The 26,347-nt window shown below is 39.4% G+C and overlaps 1 protein-coding gene across 4 annotated transcripts in view; it reads left to right on the top strand.

Moving 5' to 3' along the window:
• The window catches only part of extl2 (exostosin-like glycosyltransferase 2), a 49,638-nt gene that overhangs the window by 5,234 nt on the left and 18,057 nt on the right, over positions 1-26,347 (top strand). For 2 of the 4 annotated variants that reach the window (XR_013887864.1, XR_013887866.1), the window contains exons 2-4: positions 2,273-2,685; positions 3,496-3,566; positions 10,652-12,166. Coding sequence is in view for 1 of the 4 variants with exons in the window: in XM_080195806.1 (XP_080051932.1) it covers positions 2,273-2,685; positions 3,496-3,566; positions 10,652-11,143 (976 nt within the window). In the remaining 3 variants the exon portion in view is untranslated. Of the gene's footprint in view, positions 1-2,272; positions 2,686-3,495; positions 3,567-10,651; positions 15,554-26,347 lie in introns of those variants that run through there. The other 2 variants (XR_013887867.1, XM_080195806.1) reach the window with 2 other exon arrangements.

A 26,347-nucleotide genomic window follows, 5' to 3' on the forward strand; every position in this document is an offset into this window, starting at 1 on the left:
AATCTTGTTGTCATATATCTGACTCTTGAGATGAACTTCCGACTGCTTTTTGAAAAAAATTCTTCCTGGGATTGACTTTCTGTTGCCCATCCCCTCTTTGAGAAGTTGGTGGTGAACTGCATTCTTTTGAAGTTTCCACTCACCTTCCTGGCTCAGCTGCGTCACTTCCTGGGTTTTCCCACACAATGGCTGAGTGCCTGTCTTGGCCTGTGCCAGGTTAGTGCATAAATATCCCATGTCTGCTTGGCACTCACAAATCAAAGTGCTTCTGAAAGATATAATTAATCTTTGTTCGGAAAGGTACAGGTTAATTAGGGATGGTCAACATGGCTTTGTCAGAGGGAGGCCATGCCTAACAAATTTGATAGAATTTTTAAAAGATATGATTGGTGGATGAGGGAAGTGCAATTGATATAGTTTATATGGATTTTAGTAAAGCCTTTGACAAGCTGCCACATGGGAGACTGATTAAGAAAGTTGAAGCACATAGAATTCGGAGAAACCCAGCGAGATGGATCAAAACTGGCTTAGTAATAGGACACAAACTTAAACCTAGGCAGAACTTACAAAATCATAAAATCCTACAGTGTAGAAGAGGGCATTCGACCACAATCTCACTCAGGCCCTATCCCCATAACTCCACACATTTACCCCAGCTAGTCCCCCTGACACTAAGGGGCAATTTAGCATGGCCATTCACCTTTGGACTGTGGGAGAAAACCAGGGCAACTGGAGGAAATCCACACAGACATGGGGAGAATCTGCAAACTGACGGGAATCAAACCCGGGTCGCTGGCACTGTGAGGCAGCAGTACTAACCACTGTGCTGCCACAGGTGGTGGTAGAAGGCTGTTAGAGTGACTGGAGACTGGTGTCCAGTGCCATACCACAAGGTTCAGTGCTGGGATCCTTATTGTTTGTTATATACATAAATAATATAGATAAAAATGTGGGGGGAATGAAAAGCACGTTTGTAGATTGCATCAAGATTGGTAGGATGGTTAATAGTGAAGAAGAAAGTTGTAGGTTACAGGAAGATATAGATGGGCGGAGCAGTGGCAGATTGCATTTAACCCTGATAAGTGCAAGGTAAATCACTTTGGGAAAAGTAACAAGGGAATATCTAATGAATGGCAAGACACCAGGAAGCTCAGAGAAACAGATGGATCCTGGAGTACTTATTCACAGATCCCTGAAGGCAGGAGAGTAGGATAGTTAAGAAGGCATATGGGAAACTTGCTTTTATCAGTCATGGCGTAGAGTACAAGAGCAAGGAGATAATGTTGGAGCTGTACAGTTAGGCCACAGCTGGAATAGTGTGTGCAGTTCTGGCCACCTCATTAGGTAGAATGTCATTGCATTAGTAGGGATACAGAGGAGATTCATGAGCGTGTTGCCTGGGATGGAGCATTTGAGCAATAGAGACTGGATAAGCTTGGATTGTTTTCTTTAGACCAGAAAAGGCTGAGGGGGGACACAATTGAAATGTATAAGACTATGTAGAGTATCAACAGGATGAATAGGAAGCAGCTGTTCCCCTTAGTTGAGAGGTCAATCACTGTGGGGAGGGGGGCACATTTTTAGGGTAAAGGCCAGGAGATTCAGAGGGGATTTGAGAAAAATAAATTCACTTGGAGGGTGGTGGGAATCTTAAATGCCTGGGAGGGTAGTAGAGGCCAGAATCCTTACAACCTTTAAAAAATATTTGGATGAACACTTGAAACATCATAACATTCCATTCAAGGATATGGGACAAGTGCTTGAAAGTAGAATTAGCACAACCTTTGTGCTAGTTACCGGCGGCGCAGACTCAAAGAGCCAAAGGGCCTTTTCTGTGTTGTATGACTCCATGACTCTTCCTATGGTTAAAAAAGGGCATTTGAGTTCTCCATCCACCTCTTTGCTGTTTGGCTGCACCAGTTTGGTGAGTCCAGGGCTGTCATGTCAGAGTTCCCTCTCCACAATTGCCATTGCTGCCCTGAAGGAGTGGGGGACAATCCAAAGTTTGGAAACTGCTGTTCTGACGTAATACTAAGACCTGATCTTTGATGATGGTGGCTGGATAGTGTTAAGATATTTTTAAAAGTATAAGTTTATTGTATAGAATGTGTTTTTTTCTTCTAATTAGTTATGTTATCTTTGTCTTTCAGCAAAATGATAAGAGATCTAGGAATTTTATCTGGGATCCAGCAGATGGGTGGGTTGGGATCCTGCAGTTTACCATTCTGTTATATTGAATATTGTACTTAAAAAATATCTTTGACGTCCACAGATTTACAAGGCGACTGTTTGGTGGCAGGATGCTTCCCTCTTATTTAGTGTTCGCTGTCCTCATTGTCTTTATTGTGGGTGCTGCTCTAACCATGTTATTGCCCAAAGTTGTGGAAAGTGAAGCTGTTGTTGCCCGTAGGGAGCAGGTTGACCAGAGAACCAATGCTCAGAATTCCTTCACCATTATCATGCAGTCCTACAACAGGACAGACTTGCTTCTTAAACTGCTGAATCATTATCAAGCCATTCCAAATCTACACAAAATCATTGTGGTTTGGAATAGTGTTGGAATAAAAGTGCCAAAAGACTTATGGGATTCACTGGGACCACATCCCATCCCTGTTATTTTTAAGGAACAGGCTATGAATAGAATGCGGAACCGACTGGAGCCAATTCCGGAACTGGAAACCAAAGGTAAGATTTTGTGAAATGTTATTGTTGGATTGAATTAGCTGCATCTGCTTTTTACCTGTTCTTTTTGTTCTACCCTTTCCCAGAGCTATTTGAAACTCGGTGTATTTCTGTAACTTGTGTTCAATGAAAATTTTGCATTGTACTCCCTCTCCTTTTATTGTTAACTGTGCCTTGCTCCTCTCTTCCCAGTTACAGTTTACATCTAGTTTCCATGGCCTGGTTATCAGTAAATTTTAAATTTAATTTCTGAGAAATAATTTGTGAAGTAGAGATGTTTCTATTTGAAGAAGTGGGTTCAAAACCACCAAGCTTGCATTTTCAATATTATGAGTATAATTAATGAAAGTTACTTCAAGCAAACTCTTCACTATGGTGAAAAATTCATGTGTAAGATACAGCTGAGGATTAGTTAGGAGTAAGCGAGGCAGAAATCTTTAACCTAAAAAGGTTAGATACATGCAATAAATGCTGATCTTGCCAGCGATGCCACACTTGGTGAACACATAACTAAAAAAGCTGTTGTCAGACTATGCCCTTAAATGGACAGTATGAATGGGTTTGAAAGATAGATGACTTTCTAGAGCGAAGATTGATAAGTTGTGCAGTAGTGAGTAGATAAAACTGAGATCGTTGAAAAATAGACCTTTTTTGTCGAAAATAATCTTCTGTATTTAAAATACTTGCATTTTCTTCTTGGTTTTTATCTACTATTGTAGAATATTTTTGAGAATTATTGTTTAATATCTGTTTGTTGTATGATTATTTGTTTGATTATAAAGTAGCATTTTAATACATTTTCCCTTTTTGCAGCTATCCTGATGCTTGATGATGATGTTTTAATTAGCGCCTATGATCTTGATTTTGCCTACTCAGTGTGGCAGGTATGTGACCCAATGTTTTCCTGACTGGGTGGGTAGCTATTGAGTTTTCAAGCAGCAGAATGCACCAAGGAATAAAACAAATCTTGTAAAAAAGCATAAGTCAATTTATCCAGCGACAGTATATGGATAATGTTTTAAAAATCAGTGAGTTAGCTATTTTAACCATCATTCCTGATTCATGCCTACTCAGTGCATTGGTATGCTTTTAAATATTTTCCTGAGTGGCTCGATAGTTGCTTTCTTATGTTGATGCTGGCTTTTTCTAAATCTTTTCAGCTTGATTTAATATATTTAACTACAAATCGTGCTTAGTGTAAAGATTTGAGAAGAGATGGTAATGTCACTAGACTAGTAATTCATCCTGGCAGCTGGTGGAATTTAAATTCAATTAATTAATAAATTTGGAATTGAAGGCTTGTTTCAGCAATGGCACCATGAAACTACTGTTGATTGCCATTAAATGTCCACAAATTAACTAACTTAGTCTGGCCTACAAGTGAGTCCTTAAATACAGAGACCAATATTTCAACTGTGGTCTCATTAACGCCCTTTTTAATGGAAGCAAAACCTCCCTACTTTTGTATTCAACTCCCTCAGAAAACAATAGCGTTCTTTAGCCTTTCTAATTATGTGCTGTACCTGTATACTAATCTTTTGTGATTTATGTGTTGGAATACCCACATCCCTCTGCATCTCAGAGCTCTGCAATTTCTCATCATTTAGATAATATGCTGCTTTTAAATTCTTCCTGCCAAAATATAGACCATTTCATATTTTCTCACATTATACTCCATTTGTCAGATCTTTGTTCACTCGCTTAACATATTTGTATTTCTTTATAGCTCCCTTATGTCCTCTACAGAACTTACTTTTCTACATATATATCGTTGTGTCATCAGCAAATTTAGCGACAATATCTTCAGAAACTTCATTCAATTCATTATATCAGACATAAAAAGATGAGGCCCCAGCACTGATCCCTGTGGCACTTGTTACATCTTGCCACCCAGAAAATTACCCATTTCTGTCAACTCTATTTTTTTGTAAACTAGTCAATTTTCCATCTATTCCAGTATATTACCCATCATGAGTTTTTGTTTTCTGCAATAACCTTTGCTGTGACACTTTATCAGATGTCTGTGGAAATATCAGTGTAGTACATACACCATTTCCCCTTCATCCACAGCATACGTTACTCCAAAGTGCTCCAATACATTAATTAAACATGATTTCCCTCTCTCAAAACCATTCTGCCTGATTATCTTGAATTTATCTTCGTGCCCTGTTGTAATGTCTTTAATAATAGCTTTTAACTTTATGTATGACAGATGTTGAGCCAACTGAATCATACTATCTTGCTTTCTGTCTTGCTCCCTTTTTGAATAGATTAGCTATTTTCCAGTCTAATAGAACCTTCCCGAATCTAGGGAATTTTAGGAAATTAAAACTAACACATCAAATATCTCACTAGCAACTTCTGTAAAAACTCTAGGATGAAGTCCATCAGGATCTGTGGGCTCTTCTGTCCACAACTCCAACTATTTGCTCAAGCAAGATCTGGATTGACGTTGAAGGTTGGAAGTTTGATAACTCATAGTACTCACTTGCTTTACTCAAACACCATTGCCACAGACCCACGTGGCAATGGTGTTTGAGTAAAGCAAGTGAGTACTATGAGTTATCAAACTTCCAACCTTCAACGTCAATCCAGATCTTGCTCCTGTTTAATATCAACAGATTTAGCCTGATTAGGCTAACTAATGCTAGCATTATTTTAATCATATAAATGGCAGCACAAACCCAAGGAGGAATTAAATAACCTGATAGCTATGTAAGAACTTTTGAGAAGGTGACCAAAGAGGTGGATGGGGGTAAGGCAGTTGACGTGGTATACATGGATTTTAGTAAGGCGTTCGATAAGGTTCACCATGGTAGGCTTCTGCAGAAAATGCAGATGTATGGGATTGTGGGTAATCTAGGAAGTTGGATCAGGAATTGGCTATCAGATAGGAGACAGAGGGTGGTGGTGGATGGTAAATATTCATCATGGAGTGCAGTTACGAGTGGTGTGCCTCAGGGATCTGTTTTGGGGCCACTGTTGTTTGTAATTTTTATTAATGATCTGGATGAGGGTATAGTTGGGTGGATTAGTAAATTTGCTGATGACACCAAAGTTGGAGGTGTGGTAGATTGTGAGGAAGGGTGTCATAGTCTGCAGGGAGACTTAGATAGGTTGCAGAGCTGGGCCGAGAGGTGGCGGATGGAATTTAATGCGGAGAAGTGTGAGGTAATTCACTTTGGTAGGAGCAACAGATGTGTCGAGTATAGGGCTAACGGGAGGACTTTGAATAGTGTGGATGAACAGAGGGATCTAGGTGTGTGTGTACATAGATCCCTGAAAGTTGGGAATCAAGTAGATAAGGTTGTCAAGAAGGCGTACGGTGTCTTGGCGTTTATTGGTAGGGGGATTGAATTTAGGAGTCGCAGTGTAATGTTGCAACTGTACACTACTCTAGTGCGGCCGCACTTGGAGTACTGTGTGCAGTTCTGGTCCCCGCATTACAAGAAGGATGTGGAGGCGTTGGAGAGGGTGCAGAGGAGGTTTACTAGGATGTTGCCTGGTATGGTGGGGAGGTCCTATGAGGAGAGACTGAGGGATCTAGGGTTGTTTTCGTTGGAAAGAAGGCGGCTAAGAGGGGATCTTATTGAAACATATAAGATGATTAGAGGTTTAGATAGGGTGGATAGTGATAGCCTTTTTCCTCGGATGGAGAAAGCTAGCACGAGGGGGCATGGCTTTAAATTAAGGGGGGGTAGCTACAGGACGGATGTCAGGGGTAGGTTCTTTACCCAGCGGGTGGTGAGGGATTGGAATGCCCTGCCTGCTGCAGTTGTAAATGCGTCTAGTTTGGGGGCGTTTAAGAGATCTCTGGATAGGTTTATGGACGAAAAGGGATTGGTATAGGCTAGTGGGTCATTGTTTTTGTAACTGGTCGGCGCAACATCGTGGGCCGAAGGGCCTGTTCTGCGCTGTAATGTTCTATGTTCTATGTTCTATGTTCTAATATTACTTCTCAGGTGATTGTAATTTTCTTACATTCCTCCTTTTCCTAATTTGTAGCAATTTCTGGAATGTTATTTATATTCTGTATAGGGAAAATCAATGCGAAATGCCTGTTTAATTCATCTGCCATTTTCTTATTATCCATTAGTTCCCCGAATGTACTTTCTATAGGACCAATGCTCACTTTAACTCTTTTAAAAATATTCATAGAACTTTTACTGTTTCTATATTTCTAGCTAACTTTCTCTCAAACACTATTTTTTCCTCCCATTAATATTTTAGCCATTTATTTTTTATTATTATGTCAGATCTTCCAACCTGGGCCACCCATTCTTGCGCAATATTTCTAATTAACCACATATGGTGAGTCCTCCACTTTGAATTTTTTGTTCTTATTGAAATGTGCCTATTTTGTGGTACTCTGAAATAACCTCTTAAATGTCTGCCACTGTATCTCTATAAACCAATCCCATTACCTAATTTGCCAGTTCACTTTCACTAGCTCTGCTTTTATGCCTGCATAATTACCTTATTTAAGTTTAAATACTGGTCTTAGACACACTGTTCTCTCCCTCAAACTGAATGTAAAATTTAATCATGTAATGATTGCTGTTAACTTGGGGCACTAAGGTAATTAGTTAATTCTATTTCATTTCACAATACCAGGAATAGTCTGCTCTCTGTTTGATGCCAGAACATGCTGTTCTCAGAAACTATCCCTAAAATATTCTATGAAATCCTTATCTAGGTTACTTTGCCCATCTGCTTTTTCCAATCTATAAAAGTCCCATGATTATCACCATATCTTTCTGACAAACTCATAGTGTCCTTTATACCCTGTCTACCATTTGGTTACTGTTAAGGGACTTGCACATATTCCCACAAGTGATTTGTTGCCTTTGCCATTTCTCACCTCTACCCAAACTACGTCCACATCCTGATTTCCTGAACTTGGGTCATATCTTTATTGTGCTAATATCATCATTAATTTACAGAACCACCTCTCCAACTTTTCCTAGCTTCCTGTCCTTCCTAACTGTATTGTATCATTTAATATTAGGATTCAAAACTATGCTATGTTGCAGCCATTTCACTGTAATGGCTATCAGATCAAAATTTGCCCTATATATATATTCAGATACAGAACCCTGAGTTTGGTCCTTTTAATTATTTTTGTAAGCCCTAGCTTTTTCTGCTGATATAGCATACTCCTGCTATTATTTTCTTAATACTCAGATTTGGTTCTTTTTGTCCCTTCCTGTCACAGTCTGTTTAACATTTCCCCTATTAATACCTTTCTCTCTTGCTTTGTCTTTACTCTTTGATTTACCAAATCTCCCTAAATTTGATGTCTTGCCCTGGCTGTTTAGTTTAAAATTCTCTCTACTTCTCTAGTTACATGGCTTACTGGGACTGTTGCAATGGTATAGCCTCTACTTGCCCCAGTGCAGATGCTAGTGGCCCATGAACCAGTATCTACTTACCCCATACCAGAGTTTGAGCCAAGCATTCATTTCTCTAATCTTATTTAGCCAATGCCAATTTGCATGGAGCTCAGGTAATAATCCAGAGATTATTACCTTTGAGATTTAGCTTTTCAGTTTAGTGCCCAGCTCTTCATTTTTCTTTATGCAAAACCTATTGCCTAGCCTTACGTATGTCGTTGGCAAATACATGAAGCATGACCACTGGATCTGGATCTTGCCCCTCCTTTTGCAAGTCTCTGTCCAGCCCTGAGCAGATATCCTGAACCTTGGCATCATGCAAGCAACACAGCTCTTGACAGAAGAGACCAATATCCGTCCTCTGACTATGCCATCTCCTAACATGACTGCATTCCTCTTTGCCCCCCACAATTGAATGGTGTCTTTCAGCATGATGTCATGGTCATTCATCTTGCAATCCTTCTCATAGGAATAGGATAAGAAGAAATAAAATAAATGGAATTGGAGTGAAGGTAGAGAAGAGAGTTCATGCCCTGAAGCTGTTGAACTCAGTGTTGGAAGATGAGATGCTGTTTCTCCAGTTTTCGTTGGGCTTCACTTGAAATTGCAAAAGGCCGACATGTGGACAGGAGAGCAAAATGGTGTGTTGAAAAGGCAAGTGACAGGAAGGCTTGCGACGGACCAAAGGTGTTCTGCAAAGTGGAAACCAATTTGTATTGGTTCTATTCTAGCTCCACAGATGCTATTAGATCTGCTGAGTTTTTCTAGCATTTTCTGTTTTTGTTTTAGATTCCAACATCTGCAGTATCTTGCCTTTAACAATGTTGGCCTTGGTGGTGATGCCCTCATCCTATGAAGGAATTAAAAAAAATGTATTGGGACAGAGCATGAGGCACTTGTACATGCAGTTACTCTCGAGTATCTTACCTTAACAATGAGTACAAATTTGGAATGTTGTGAGAAGTTTTGGACATTTTGCTGTCCTATTTCAAAAATGAAAATATTGAGTGTAGACCAGTAAATATAACAATATTAGCCTCATTATTTCCAACACCTAATCAATGCAAAAGAAGTTGGATAAATAGCCATTACTGTAGAGGCTATACAAGAATGTTCTAGTGCATTGACTAAGACACACTTCTGTTTTGCACTCCACTTTGACCTCCCCCCCGCCCCCCAACTTTCCTTTTCAGTCGACCAAAGACACTGATGGGTGCAATTCCACTGTCGCCCTCTTATCCTCACAAAGTAGTGTTTAGCTCTGCTGCCTCACAGCACCAGGGACCCAGATTCAATTCTGGCCTTGGGCAACTGTCTGTGTGGAGTTTGCACTTTCTCCCCATGTCTGAGTGGGTTTCCTCCAAGTGCTCTGGTTTCCTCCCACAGTCCAAAGATGTGCGGGTTAGGTGGTTTGGCCATGCTGAATTGCCCCTTATTGTTAAGGGGATTAGCAGGGTAAATACGTGAGGTTATGAGAATAGGGCCTGGGTAGGATTGTGGTTAGTGCAGACTTGATGGGCTGAATGGCCTCCTGCACTGTAGCATTCTATGATTTTATGATAGTGTCAGGGGAATTAGCAGGATAAATATGTGGGGTTACGGGGGTAGGGCATTGTTGTTTGTGCAGGCTCGATAGGCTAAATAACCTCGTTCTGCACTGTAGGGATTCTATGATTTTAAATGGTGAACATAGAGAAAGAGTATTGGCTGGTGATTTATTTGTGGAGTTGTTGCAGCTGAACTAGATCTTGTCCTCCTCTGATTTTCACACTAGTGAACATATGAGCAGGACAATTTGATTGCAAAGTCTGGCTTTCTTTTTCTCTTCAAACCCTGACTCGTGTACTCTAGGGTACTGTCAAAGATTACCCGATGCACAGCTCGTGGATTGAACTTGGAAATTCTCAAATCTGACTGGCTTACTGCCATGTCCTCTGGTAAATTATAACAGCAACTTGCATTTATATGGCACCTTTATATAGTAAAACACCTCCAAGGCACTTCACAGGAGTGTTTGACACAGAGTCACATTAGAAAATTTTGAGACAGTGACCAAAAACTTGACCAAAGAGATGGACTTAGAGGATGCTCTTAAAGAAAAGGGAATTGCAGTGATGTTTAGTGAAAAAAGTTCAGATCTTGGGGCCCTGTCATTGCAAGGCATGGCAGCCATTGGAGAAGCAATTAAAATTTGTTGTGCTCAGGAGGCCAGACTTAGAAGATCACTGAGATCTCAAAGGACTATAGGACAAGAGGAGTTTACAGAGGTAGGAAGAGATAAAGTCCTGGAGGGATTTGAATCCATGCTGAGACTCTTAACTATTTTATCATAAAGTCTTAGTATAGTGACAATCCAAAGAAAAACAACAAACTGATTTCTGCTGTAAAGGGAATGATTGGCAGTAGGCTGAACTGTAGAATTTAGAAAGATGGCAGTTAAGAGGAAACCGCATCAAGGTACATTAAATGGACAAATGACCAACCTGTGGTATTGGAAAACTTTGTCCTAATCGGTATGAAATAAAGCTAAAGCTGATACTGGAAAGAATTTCCTTATTCTGTGTTTTGTATTTCAGCAATTTCCAGATCAAATAGTTGGATTTGTCCCACGGAAGCATGTCACAACGTCCTCAGGAATTTACAGCTATGGCAGTTTTGAACTCCAGAATACGCTAGGTGGAAGTGGTGATCATTACTCCATGGTACTAATTGGAGCTGCATTTTTCCATGCCAGTTACCTCGAGAAGTTTAAAGTCCAACTCCCAGCTGTACACAGTTTAATAGACAAGACCCAGAACTGTGACGACATTGCCATGAATTTTATAGTTGCAAAATATACAGGGAAGCCATCAGGAGTGTTTGTGAAGCCGGTGGATATGAGGAATCTGGAAAAAGATTCCAACAGTGGCTTCAATGGGATGTGGCACCGGGCAGAGCACTTGCTTCAAAGATCTTGGTGTTTGAATCAGCTGGCTGCTATCTATGGTGGCATGCCTCTGAAATATTCCAACATTATGATCTTGCAATTTGGGTTTCCTAACTACGCAAATCACAAAACAAAAAGCTGAGGAATACACTGGGCAATTGTTGGTGTATCAACTGCTAATACAGACTTTACACTAGGTGGAGATTGAACAGAGATTGATCTGATTTTGATGTGTTTCCCTGCGTGTCCAGCAGAGGGTGATGCAATAGGAATTAATCTTCTGCTCTTATTGTGCAGGTGCCACTATTGAAGCAGACATTGTCAAGTGTTGCTATTTTTAATTTTGACAGCTGCTGTAAGTCTTTCTTACAGTCTTTTTTGCAATCTGTAATTCTGCAGAAGATTTTGTGTGAGTGTACTGTCTTTTGTTTAATTATCTGTTCTTTCTGCTTTTCCAAAAGACAGTCATGTCTTAATCAACTATTGCCACTAGTGGCTGGAGTGGTCAATTTGTAGACTTGAGTCTGTTACAATTTCTTCGCTTCTACAAGTGATAAATGGCATGCCTCGCCAACTGTTAGAGTCCTATGAAAAGATTATGCCTGCACCACACTGCTTCTTTAAATCTGCTTTGTTTCACTCCTGTCCTTCATATTTTTGATTATTGCTGTTGGCGTTTATTTGATGTCCTTGTACGTCCCAGGATACTATGATGTGTATAAACTGAATGAATAAACCTCAAATAACTCACACAGGATTCGCTTTCTCTCTCTCTCCCTCTCTTTGTCCTTCTCTCCCTCTCTGTCTCTTTCTGTCTGTCCCTCTCCCCATTCCTGCTGGCTTCATGCTGTTTGAGAGGAGAGGAAAAATGCTGTTTCAGTGTTAAATTTTTTCCCCCTTCTTCACTACCATTCCCAAAGTCCCTTATCTGTTGTCCTGTTATCATATTTTGTATACTGCTCAGGCTTGGAGACATTGAAAATGCTTAGAATCATTTTTGTAAAATGTTTCTCTTCATGCAGGATATAAAATTTATTTTTCATTTTCACTTCTCCATCTGTTGTCTGGAAGCAGTGCTTATTGGGGTAAAGTTTCACTGATGCCAGCCATCCTGTCCTGGCCGAATAGCTGCTCTTCATGTTGAGTGTTTCCAGACAATTCATCTGTGAGTATTTTTCGGCATTGCAATTTTGTCTATTTTGACCTTTTATGTAACAGATATCATGCAGCAATCAGAAGCTGGAAGCCTTACTGATATTTTAATTAGCCATCTCTAATTGTAACAGTATTAAGAGAGCAAGTAAATCCTGTGGTGTATTTACTTGTCAAAGGATATGATGTACCCCTAATTGCAATCAAACTATCGCTTTGAATTATTCAATATCCAATTAAGAATTACAGAATGGTTGAAGCATTTGCTGCCCAAATTGTTTGTACTTTGACAAAATGATTTGTTCTTAACTAAATTGGAAGCATTTTTGTATCATTACCCATAAAACAGAAATCTTAAACCTTGATGATGCTATTCATGAACATGAGCTTGTATTAGAACTGATAAAGCACAATCCCGACACTCTATTAAATGACCGTGAAGTGTTATTGATAATGTGGATGGTCAAAACAATTAAGGGAAAGCATGTATGCTGAAGTCTCAATATGGATGGTTTGACATTGCTGATAAAAATGATTGAACTTTAGTAACTAATATCTGTTATCTAGGTAGAGGTTTGACATATCCATTCCAATAATGAATGTGATTTTCGCAGCTCTACTAATCCATTATGCCTCCTGTACTATGTCGTGTATCTCATTTTCATCTATGCACAAATTTACTTCACCTCACAGCTGATACTCTTTACTAAGCATCTATGCCTTCAACGTTGCCATAGGTGAAATTTTATGGGCACTCAGAGGTGTGTTTGAAGGTGAGGTTGGACTCATAAAATGCAATGCGTGACATCTGCTGCCTATCCCCACTCCCATATCTTTCTTCCATTTCGGTGGGAGACAGTGGAGACTTAGGAGGTCCGCTATTTTACCCATCTCCTCTGGAGGGCCATGCCATATGGGTGGCCTGGCAATTTTAGCTGTGGGGACTCATGTCCGGTAAGGAGTAGGCTACCTCCTGTGGGGATGTCCTGTGGAGATATCAGATGCAACTCCTACTTCTTGGCTCCCTGTTCCCCTCACTGGAGCCTGCCAGTCAGTCCCTACTGGTACTTGAGATGTAATTTAGCCTGAACTCTGTGGCTCCTGTTTTTTGGAACTGCCTGTAGTGCCACCTGTGGCACCATTCAATTCTGATGTTTCAATGGCCAGCATCTCTCTTCAAGTGGGAAGATGGGAGCAGCAGTCTTGCCCTTAGCTGCTTAACGTCCCACTTAGTGTTAAATGGCTACACGGTAGCTGGTATTGGTGGGACTGTTCAGATGGTGAAACACCATAATCCGACGATTCCTACTCCATTTATAATTTTGGTTTAGAAGATGAGGCAGTTATTAATGCCAGTTTAAACAGCATTACTTTAAACACATTTCAGAATTAATTAGAATCAAAATATTGGTTGCATCACGATTTCAGAGTGGTCCTCTGGTTATTACATTTGAAAAATAATGCAAGATATTTTACAAGAATCTTCATGTCACAAACATATATTCCTATTGATTTTCATCCATTCCTGACTGCATCTAGAGGTTAGAAACAAAACTGTTTTCAAAAATAAGCAGCGGGTGGTCAGGGTAAGGAGGGAAGCTCTATGCGGAATAAATGAAAATGATTCATTATTTTGATATTTGACTTGTGCAGTGACTAGCATGCTTGTATTACAAGCATTGGTCACAAGAGGTCTATCTGGTATTTAGTAGGAACCGTGATGTAGCATTAGGGCACAAAACAGATTCGTTGCCTTTTTTGTTAATGATTAAAGAAATTGGTCATTAATTTCTGTAAATGACCAAATCGTGAAGGAGTTAGGCAAGAAAGAAGTGGGAGAACATGCGGACTGAAGTCAGGGCAGAACAGGTTAAAGATTAAGTTCAGTTAATGGTAATGATCTTGGGGGCAGGATCAAGGAGAGAAATCATGGACCCTGGTGCTGCTTCTCTTTTCCTTATCCACCCACTATGCTCCTTAGCCCTCTGCCTCGCATCTTTCGAGTACTTACAGTTGGGAACCATAGTCACAGTGGAATTGAACTGTTTGATATTGGTTTGGCAATACTTATAGCTTTTGGTTTCGGGCAGAATAAGACGTAAGAGAGGTATCAAAATCAAACAGACTGTTGACTCATTGTTTGTAGAGACAGAAAAATTTGCTACAATCTTTTTGGATCTTAGTATAAACGCCTGGGAATTTTTGTTGGAAATTTTTTTAATCCATGGGACATGGGCGTTGCTGGCTGGCCAGCATTTATTGCCTATCTCTTGTTGTCCTTGGCTAGCCCAAGTTGGATATTCATGTCAGCGTGGATTGTTAGAGTCACGTAATCAATTGAAGTGTGCTTTCTCCCATGCTTACAGTTGAAGGAATTTAAGAAAGCAAGGAACAGGAAAAGATAACTTGGCCCATGGATTTTTGCATTACTTTTTTTTAACATTTGATTTGCTGCGAAGAAAAGATACCAAAGAGATGTGAGACTCTGTAAACAAAATGGCAGTTTGATTGAGCACTTCCAGGAAGAGGGAAGGAAAATTAGGAAGATAGTATAGTTCATGAAGACCAGTGCTATACATTACTAAAGATTATGTGCAGAAAGAAATGTGATTCCACCCCTCAACTGTCTGTACTTGTTCCAAAAAGAAATATTGTCTATTTTTAAATTATCTTACTGTAGCTGTAATGAATCTGGTTAAGCTATCAATGGTACACAAATCTAGGGAGGATATCTAAATATAACAGAGATTAAAACAGATTGAAATCTGAAAGAGCAATTAGTTTTGGGAAGATGAGAAAATATGTTCATACAGATGTGAATTTCACACGAAATCACGCAGATATGTCAAAAATGTTAATTGTTAGGGATACATTGAGGCCTTTTTGTAAGCAAAAGAACCTGGTAAAACCCGAGAGTATTTTGGTAAAAGTTTTGAGGGGTTTTTGTTGAAATGTCAGAGTCGGAGAAATTAGGACTCTTTTAATTAGAAGAAGAAAATGACAGAGATATTGGAAATTATGGAGGGTTTTGATAAGTAGATTAAGGTACTGTTTCCACCAATGGATGAGTTAGGAATTGGAAGAGAGAAATTTAAAATGGAGAGATTAGGGGAAACATTTTTACACGTTGTTTGTGGAAATCCCCATCAGAAACAGTGTTTGAAACAGACTTCATAAAGCTTTTGGAAAGGAAATTAATACGTAAGTTAAAACAAAAAGGATTCTTTCAGGGAGTAGGCACTGGTTTCATTTTCTTTTAAATTTCAATGCTTGGCTTTTTTTTGGGTGGAATGATGTAAATGAAATAAAGTGACTACTCATTCACAGAATTGGTGTGATTTTTCTATGATTTGTAATTTACAAGGAAAAGTTTTTTGGCTGATCAAGTTTGCTTCTTTCACAAACCACGCATATAATCTTGGGGTACTTCTGCATTTGAATCATAGCAGAATGGAAGACGTACTATATTCAACTCTCAGATTCTCAGACAATTGAATTTATCTGAGGGCTTGCCTAAGGTACTAAATAAGTACTTTGCATTTGTTATTAAGAGAAAAGATGATTCTAGGTACAGCAAGCAATAGGAAAGCAAATATTATGTTGACCTTAATTGTAAGAAGGATTGAGAAGAATAAGGAAGTTTTGCTGTAACGGTGCAGAGATTTAGTGAGACCCCAACTGGAGTATTATGTGTAGTTTTGGTACCAAAGGAAGGATGTACTTTCCCTAGATGGGGTGCAACACTGATTCAGTTGTTTGAAACCTGGAATTAGGGTGTTGTCCTATACTCTCTGGAATTTAGAAGGTGATGAGATGATCTCATTGAAAATCAAAAGATTCTGAGAGAGCTTAACGCAGTAGATGCTTGGAGGTTATTTCTCTTATCTGGAGAGTCTAGAACCAGAGGGCATAGTACCAGGATGAGAGTATGATCCATTTAGATCCAAGATGAAAGTTTTAAATCTTTGGAATTCTGTATCCCAAAAAGTTGTAGATGTTCAATTGTTGAGTAGAAGTTGAGATGTATAGATTTATGTACCCTTGAGGAAATCAAAGGATATTGGGTTCATGCAGGAAAGTGGAGTTGAGGTCACGGTTCCACCGTGGTCTTATTAAATGGCAAAGCAAATGCAAGAGACTGTAACTGTTTGCTCTGATTAGCACTGCTGCCTCACAGCACAGGGACCCAGGTTTGATTCCTGGCTTGGGTCACTTTCTGTACGGAGATTTTATGTTCTCCCTGTGTCTACATGGGTTTCCTCCCACAGTCTGAAAGGTGCAATGGCCATGCTAAATTCTCCCTCAGTGTACCCGAACAAGCTCCAGAATGTGGCAACTAGAGGATTTTCACAGTAACCTCATTGCAATGTTAATGTAAGCCTATTTGTGACACTAATAAAATAAACTCTTACTAATTTTTGGGTTCTTAGGCCAATGGGCTGGAAGGTCACTTTTTTGTAGCCAGGTTATAGGTTATGAGATTGTAGAGCGGGGGTGTAAAAAGGCCTTTCTATCAATTTCTTTTTGTCAGTTCTGTCTCTCCTTCCCAGTTTTCTCTGTCTCTTTTACTGCCACCACCACTTCTCCCTTCTCTTCTTCAACACTACTCCTTTCTGCTCTCCCTTCATTCCTACCCCTCCCTTTCAATCCACTCGACCCATTCCTGAATCTAAATAATTTTGGAAACTTACAACCAATACATCCACTATCTCTGTATAGTCACCTCTTATATAACTCTAGGATACAGACCATTAGGTCCTGGGGACTTACTGGCTTTCAGTCCCATTAATTTCTTTAGCACTTTTTCATTACTGATTTAAGTTCTTCACTCTCATTGGACCATTCATTTCCCATTATTTCAGGGGCTTTTTTGTGTCTTCTACTGTGAAGACAGACGCAAGTTATTCATTTACTGACTTTGCCATTTCTATTTTCTTCATTACAATTTCTCCTGTCTCAGCCACTTGGAAAGCCAAGTTTACTTCATTGCTATCTTCTATTGTGCATGACTGTAAAAGCTCTTACTGCTTTATGTTTATTGCCAGTTTATTCTCATTTATCTTCTTCCTGTTTATCTATTTTCTGAACATCCTGTGCTGGTATTTAAAATCCTGCCAATCCTCAGATTTACTACTCTTCTTGGCAATATTATAAACCTCTTCTTTTAATCATGCTTCCAAGTTATGTCTCTTTGGGATGCAGATTCACTGAGAATTGTGAAATATTTATTGACATGTTTGCCATTGCTCATCTACCATTATAGCTTTAAATCCAATTTTATAATTTATTTTAGCCATCTCATCTCTCATAATTATGTAATTATTAACATTCAAATACTCTAGTTTCAAACTCAGTGTGAGATTTTATCATGTTATGATCATTCTTTCCCAGAGTATCCCTTACTGTAAGAATACTAATTAAACTTGACTGGCTTCACAGGGTTAATTAATTGTAGAAAACTATTTTGAATGGATCCCATGAACTTGTCCTCTCTACTATTTTTTCTGATTTTGATTTGTTCAGCCTTTAAGAAAATTGCTTTTGTTGCAAGTTTCTCTTATTTCCTAATGATAATTCTAACAGTATGACTGCTATTGGGGAATCTATAAATTACCCCCACCAATGTTTTCTGAACCTTATTCTTTTCCGATTCTACTTTCTTTTCTTTCAAGCCAAGATCCTTCCTCACCACAGTCCTTATGTCATCCAGTTTTGTCAGGCCTACCCTCCTACCTTTTCCATCTTGTCTTTCTTTTCATGACATCGAGTTTAACATCAATTTTTTTATAGTTAACTTGAAGAATATTTAGTTTCCAATCTTGGTCACCAAACAGATATGTGTTAAGGCTTTTGAATCAAACCCATTTATTCCTGTTGGTGCCATTAGTTTGTCTACCTTGTCGTGAATGCTCATGCATTCAGATAAAGCATCTTTAATTGTTACCTTTTACCAAATTTCCCTGATTTGACTTATTCATTAAACACGTTCCCCCTCCCAGTCACATTTAACTTTATCAAACTCACTACACTGCTCTGAGGGCTTTATGCTTCTCTTTAAATTCATAAATTTCTCCTTATTTGAACCCTTGCTCCCAACTTTTTAGTTTAAAGTCTAATCTAAGCCCTAGTTGTACAATTTGCCACAAGACTAATCTCAGGCACAGCTCCCCTTTTCCCCAGTACTTTTCCCCAGCTTGCAGGTGCAGCAGGTGGTCAGGAAGGCGAATGGGATGCTGGCCTTCATAGCGAGGGGTATTGAATATAAAAGTAGGGAGGTCTTGCTGCAGCTGTATAGGGCATTGGTGAGGCCGCAGCTGGAGTACTGTGTGCAGTTTTGGGCGCCGCACCTGCGCAAAGATATTTTGGCCTTGGAGGGAGTGCAGAGGAGGTTTACTAGGCTGATACCGGAGTTGAGGGGGTTGAGCTATGAGGAGAGGCTGAATAAACTAGGCTTGTACTCGTTGGAGTTTAGAAGAATGAGGGGAGATCTCACTGAGACGTATAAGATGATGAGTGGGATGGATAGGATAGAGGTGAAGAGACTCTTCCCGCTCAAAAAAGACAGTAGGACTAGGGGGCACAGCCTCAAGATAAAGGGGGTGCGGTTTAGAACGGAGTTGAGGAGGAACTTCTTCACTCAAAGGGTGGTGAATCTCTGGAATTCTCTGCCCGTTGAAGTGGTGGACGCTGCCTCGCTAAATATTTTTAAGACGCGGGTTGATGGGTTTTTGATAAGAGAGGGGATTAAGGGTTATGGGGAGAGGGCGGGAAGGTGGAACTGAGCCACGACATATCAGCCATGATCTTATTGAATGGCGGGGCGGGCTCGAAGGGCTAGATGGCCTACTCCTGCTCCTATTTCTTATGTTCTTAGTACTGATGCTAATACCTGATGAGTCAAAACCGTTGTCTCTAACATTGCTCTTGAATCATGAATAACACGCCTTGATTTTTTTAACACCATATCAAATTGTGCGTTGCTCTGTTAGTTATCCAAATATTTAAGGTTTTGTTTATTAATTTTCAGTCCTAACTCCTCAAAATGTCATGCCTCATACTACCTAAATTATTCATTACAATGTAGAACTTGACAACTTCCCTTCTACTCCAAGTTCTTCTCTAAGCACAAGAATATGCCCTTAACCCTGGCACAGGACAGATAGTTATGATGTGAAGATGCTGGCGTTGGACTGGGGTAAACACAGTGAGAAGTCTCACAACACCAGGTTAAAGCCCAACCAATTTATTTGATAGTAAACTCACAAGCTTTCGGGGTTTGCCCCTTCGTCGGGTGAATGGAAAGTTCTAGCCTCAGAGCATATAACAGCACACACGGTTTACAGATTACTGATTAGAATGCGAGTCTAGAATAGCAGCTTAGTTGTAAAGACTCGCGTTCTAATTAGTAATCTGTAAACTGTGTGCGCTGTTATATGCTCTGTCTGAGGCCAGAACTCTCCATTCACCTGACAAAGGGGCAAACCCCGAAAGCTTGTGAGTTTACTATCAAATAAAGTAGTTGGACTTTAACCTGGTGTTGTGAGACTTCTTACACGACAGATAGTGCAACCTTTGGAGCTCTAATTCATGCCTGCAAAGAACAATATCTTTTTCCAATATTGTCTCCTATCACATTTGTATTCTTTTCCACAGCACCCACTTGAATGGCATCCTGTATTTTGTGTGCAATTCTGGGCACTGTACATTACAAAGGATGCAAAACTTTAAAAGCATGTTCACAAAAGATTTACAAGAATGGTTTCAGTAGTAGGGCACAAGTAATGCAATACTCTCCATTTGCTGATTGAGGGCAGTTCCAGCAACACTCAGGAAGCTTGACATCATCCAAGACAAAGCAACCCACTTGATTGACACTCCCTCCATCACTGACCCATAATGGCAGCTGTGTGTACCATGTATAAAGTGTACTGCAACAATTTACCAAGACTCTTGCAACAGCACCTTCCAAACCTGCAAACTCTAAAATCTTGAAGGACAAGGGCAGCAGATGTTTGGGAACACCACCAACTCCAAGTTCCCCTCCAGGTCACACATCATCTTGACTTGGAACTATAATGCTGTTCCTTCACTACTGCTTGGTCAAAATCCTAGAATTCTCTTCCAAGTAACACAGCGGTGTACCTATACCAGAGGGGCAACAGTAGTACAGAAAACAGCTCACTACCAACTTCCCAGAGGTGATTAGGGATGGGAAATAAATGGTGGCCAGCTAATGACACCCACATCCCAGGAATGAATAATAATGTCAAAAAAAGTTGAGAGTGAACCACCTTACTAAGAGCCTGGAGTCACATGGAGGCCAGATCAGTTAAGGACTGCAGATTTTCTTCCCTAGAGCACATTAGTGAACCAGATGGGCTTTAACAACAATTGATTGTTTTGTGTGTGCCATTACTGAGACTACCTTTCAATTCCAGATTTTATTATTCATTAATTGTACTTTAGCTATAACAGCTATCATGTTGGTATCTGAACCTGGTGTCCCTACAGCCTCTGCCTCTGGATTATTGTTCCAGTGACAATGAGCTCCACATATCTAATTAGGATGCCAACAGGAAAAGCCAATAGGTTAGTGAGGGAGTCAAGTGGGTATCACATCTCCAGCCCCATTACCAACAGGTAAATCCAAGGACAATCTTTCGCAGTGTCATGTACTGTCCAGTTCAGTCTGAATTTTAGTGAGGGTTTCCTTATTAAAAAAATGTCGAACATACTTCATTGAATGTTGTTTGTTTTAAAATTAACACCGTAAAAATGCTCCAGAATATTCATCAACACAAAACATGTCCATGGAGATGGGCATGATGTGGAGATGCCGGCATTGGACTGGGGTAAGCACAGTAAGAAGTCTCACAACACCAGGTTAAAGTCCAACAAGTTTATTTGGCAGCACAAGCTTTTGGAGTGCTGCTCCTTCATCAGGTGAGTGAGGACTTGTGTTCACAAACAGGACATATGCAGACACAAACTCAATTCATAAGATAATGGTTGGAATGTGAGTCTTTACAGGTAATCAGGTCTTAAAGGTGCAGGAGATAGGGTCAGAGTTTTCAGTGGTTAACAAAGCACTGCACATTTTGTTAGCAAAAGGCACACATCCTGATTCCTTGATACAAGATATCCTATATACACCAGGAAAATAAAATTCTTCATTAGTAGTCCAAATCTGCAAACAGGTTTTTGCTAATTTGGCTATTTCCTTGGATTCTTGCATCAGATTAAATAATTTTAAGAATACTACATCAAAAACATGTTCCAAACTACCACTTAAATGATTTTACTTCCTGCAATAGTTACCTGTCCTGAGAAATCAATTCACAGAACTGTAAATGTTCCAAGTTGTATTGGAGCTGCAAGTGACCTTAGCATGAATTTTAAATTTCTATTCATTGTGGAAATACCCAAGTTAGTGTGGGAACATGAAAGTTCTGAAGCTTTTATTCAGGACTGCCTGCATTCTGGGTAGGGTTGCTTCTTCTGAAATCCTTGATTCAGACAGTGAGCAACTAATGCTATTCAAGAGTAATGCAGGTTTGCCCAGTTTTTTGTGTGTTATTTTCATGCGTATACCTTTGAGGATTGTGGGTAAACTGGTGACCTTCCTCATAAATCCCTACCCCGCGCACCAGCACCTCCACAATCCCCTTCACATTCAGGGTGGAACAGTCACATTCCACACTGAGTAGACGCCCCTCGAATGACTTACAAAGTAGAGCAAAAATTTTGTTCCTATTCCACAAATAGTTTCTCTTCTTATAACTTTTTAAAATATTATAGTACTCAATAGAAACTCTCCATCTGATGTCATATTCAAACTTACCATTGTATATCCAAGCACAACATTTTCACGCAGTCACTGGCCACATCTACAGCTGTAACAGGAGAATATGTGTGGATAATGTTTGGCATGGAATATCCTCTCTTTACCTATCTGTCTACAATTTCAGGAAAAAAAATCAACATTGTCCTGTTGTTTCTCCTAACTGCTCATCAAATATAAATATTGAGGAATAAAATTAATGCAACCAAGCCCAAACATGAAAATGTAATTCTTTGTAAAGACTTTTAAATCTCTCCTTTGTACAGCTGCTCCTTGCAAGAAATCATCCTACCCAGAACTCTACCCAACCCACCAATCCTCCTGAGATTTGAAAATAGAAGAGTGTCTAGATGAGAGCCTGTGGCAAGGAAGTGCATCAGTTTGACTTGCTTCATCTGTCCAATGAATCCTGCTGGTGCTGAATCTCATCTGTTAGAATACGCAATCCTTTCTGCCATAATACACTCCACCCCTGAAAAAAGATCACCAAGTCTAAATTAATCCTCACTGATGTTACTGACGATACAAAGATGTTAAACAAATTGTGAGGACACAAACAAGTTACATAGATATATAGATTGATTAGTTAGGTCAATGGGGAATAATTTGTCAAATGGAGTATAACGAGGATTCCAAAGATTCGCAATCCTTTGAATGAAGTAATTTCTCCTCACCTGAGTCCTAAATGATCCGTCCCTGAGACTGTTTGCCATTCCCTAACCAGAGAAATTATCTCTGTGTCCATCCTGTCAAGCCCCTTCAGAATCCTGTATATTTCAAAATATTACCTCTTGTCTAAATTCTGGAAAATATAGGCCCAATTTACTCAACTTCTCATCAAAAAACAGCTCTCTTATCCCAAGGACCAATTTAATGAATCTTCATTCTATTGCCTCCAATGCATTGCTTTTTTTCCTGAAGGTGGAAACCAAAGCTGCACAGTGTCCCAGATGTGGAATACATCTGGACAACTGTAGCAAGATTTGTTTATTTCTGTATTCCAAACCCCTTACAATAAAGGCCAATATGCCATTTGCCTTCTTAATTGCTGACTATATCTGCATGCTAAATTTCAGTGTTCCTTGTATAGGCACACCCAAGAATCTCAGCAGGTTTCTCACCATTTAAAAATGATTTTCTAATATTATTACCAGAGTTTAAAAAAAATTTTGCAGTTCATCACATTTTACTCTATCTGCAATTTTGTTATCCACTCACTTCACCTAACTCTTTCAACTCTGCAGTATCTCTGTGACCTCCACGCAGCTCAATTTTCCATCTAGTTTTGTATCATTAGCAAACTTAGATACATTACTTTCTGTCTCTTCAGCTAAGCCACCAATATAGATGAAGTCCCAGCACCAATCATTGTAACACTCCACTAATCACAGCCTGCCAAATTGAAAATTCCTTGTTCATGCCAGTTCTTTGACTTTTATCCATTTAGAAGTGTTCAATCCATATTAACATATTACCCTGATCTTGCCATTAAAATTTGTATGGCACCTTATTGAATATCTTTTGGAAATTCAGGTTTATTAAATCTACAGTTTCCATTTATCTATCCTACTGGTTATACCCCCCAAAATTCTAATATATTTGACAAACAAGACTTCCCTTTTGTAAAATCATGTTAACTTGTTCTAATAATACTACGCTTTTCTAAATGCATTTAAGACTTCCGTAATAATACATTCCAGCATTTTCCCAGATTCTGCTGTTAAGCTAACTTGCCTGCAGTTCTCTTTCCCTCCTTTTTTTGAAAAGTGTTGTTACATATGCCAACTTGTAACCTAATGGGACTGTTCCTGAGTCTGAGGAATTTTGGATAATCACATTTAGCGGATCCACTATCTCTGCAGCTAGCTCTTTTAGAAACTTAGGCCATCACAATAGAGGGATTTGTTGGATCTTGGTTTGTTAAATTTCTCCAATACTTTTTCTCTGCTCATATTAATTACCTTAATTACTTTTAAGCCCCTAGATCACTCTATTTCTAGTGTGAAACTTGTGTCTTCTACTTTGAAGACAGACACACAATATTTGTTCAATCGTAGAATCTCTACAGTACAGAAGGCCCATCAACTCTCATGCCCCTGGCATTTCTTAATCCCATAATAATTTGCCCTTTCTCTGCTTCTAAGGAACCAATATATAATTTAGTTACTCTCTTCCTTTTATATACTTAAAACAGCTCATACAATCTTGTATAAAATTTCTGGATAGTTTACTCTCCTAATCAACATTATCAGTTTGATTGCTCTTTAGTTTCTTAAACATCCCCAATGCTCAGACTTGCTAGTGTTCTGTGCACATTGTAAGTCACTTCTTTTAATCTAATACTATAATTAACTAACACCCTGAGACACAAATGGGTCCTTGTTGCGTTTCGATTCTTCAATGGAATGTATACACAATTCACAGACCAAAAACAAGCAGGGACTGGAGATAATTAGGAAAGTTGGCTTTTGTTACAGGGAGATGGAGTATAAAAGCAGGTCATTTTTGCTGCAACTGTAAAGCACATTGGCATGACAGCACGTAATGTGTTCAAGTATGAACTCCTTACTTAAGGAAGGATATACTTGCATTGGAAGCAGTTCAGAGAAGTTTCAGTAGGCTGATTCCTGGGATGAAGAGATTGTTTTATGAAGAGAGATTGAGAAGGTTGGCCTATACTCATTAGAATTATTGCAACTAATGGATTGATAAGATTATTATATTTTAGGATAGCATCTTTAAATGTAGAATAAATGAAGAAGGCTATGTGTGACCTGTCTGCCGTCTGTAAGCCTGGGTAGTTTGATTGCTAGAGATAAATAGAAGATAAGAAAGTGCAAAATTTTTATGCTTGGAGTCAATGACTGAAGTCCCTGCACATACCACCAGTAGACTTTTTTCCAGTTTCTCAAAGTCCCAGAAAGTGTTGGAGGTTTCAAGTTGTAAACAGTGATGCTGTAAACTATCTGTAGAGATAGCTGTAAATCAGGAAATGGAAGGACAAGCTCAGGAAAATTATAATTAGCAGGAAATTGGTATTGAGTAAACTGTTGGTCTGTGGGTTGACAAATCCCTTGGTCCAGATGGATTTCACCCTAAGATCTTGAAAGAAGTGGCTAATAAGATAGTTGATGTATAGGTTTTAATTTTCCAAAATTCGCTAGATTTGGGCAAGGTTCCATTAGATTGGAAGATAGCAAAAAGGGAGAGAGACCAAAAGTAGGAAGTAATAGGCCAGTTAGCCTAACATTTGTTATAGGGAATATGTTAAAGCTATTATTAAATATGTTGTGTCAGGGCACTAGCACACATTCAAGGCAATTGGGCAGATTCAAAATGGGTTTTACGAAAGGGAAATCCTGTTTAACGTGGGCAAATGTGAAATTGTCCATTTTGGCAGTAAGAGTAAAAAGCTTCTCGTCCAAATCGGTGTCTTGGTGCACAAATCACAAAAAGCTAGCTATTTGGAAGTTGGAATGAAATGAAAAGTAAAGAATTGAATTTTTTAAAATGGTAAAGTTTTGGCTGCACTGAGAAATTGTGCAATGCTAATTGGCCTAGCAGCAGGGTGAAATGGATACATTGTTGAGCAAAGTAGAGACTAGCAGTCTAGAGACCTAGATCATAGCCACACCCAATTGCAAAGCGGGGCTATATCTTGGAATCAACTTGTTGTGCAGTAAACAGCAGAAGTCTGTCCGTGTCAGTTCCCATGAGTTCTACTCTAAATTAGAAACATAGAATCCATAGGGTGCAGAAGGAGGCCATTTGGCCCATCGAACCTGCACTGACAACAGTCCCACCCATGCCCAATCCCTGTAACCCCACATATTTACCCTGCTATTTCCTCCTGACACTAAGGGGCAATTTAGCATTGCCTGTCAACCTAACCTGCACATCTTTGGTGTGTGGGAAGAAAGTGGAGCACCCAGAGGAAACTCAGGCAGATACAGGGAGAACGTGAAAACTTGACACAGACAGTGATCTGAGACTGGAATTGAACCAGGTCTTTGTGCTGTGAGACAGGCATGTTAACCACTACGCCATCGTGCCGCCCTAGAAGAAAGACTTTCCGAAACAAATCTACAGATTCTGTGTGGTAATTGTTTGCTGGGTTTAGTTCATAGTATTATTACCTATGGGATATTGTTTTTGGGAAGGTGTATTCACGGAGTTTAGGTAAGTAAATAGATTTGGATTGGGGTTAATTTATACCATCTAGGTAACTATTATTGTAGTTAATTAAGTGTTGTTCTGGTGCCTTGCTGTGTTTTTTAAAGTTTAATAAATGTTTTGTTAGTTGAAAAATTTACAACAAGACCCCGTTCCTCTGAGTTTAATCTCTTTCCTCAT

Source organism: Carcharhinus amblyrhynchos, chromosome 9, assembly GCF_965287045.1.
Source record: "Carcharhinus amblyrhynchos chromosome 9, sCarAmb.v2.hapA, whole genome shotgun sequence".
Classification (NCBI taxonomy): Eukaryota; Metazoa; Chordata; class Chondrichthyes; order Carcharhiniformes; family Carcharhinidae; genus Carcharhinus; species Carcharhinus amblyrhynchos.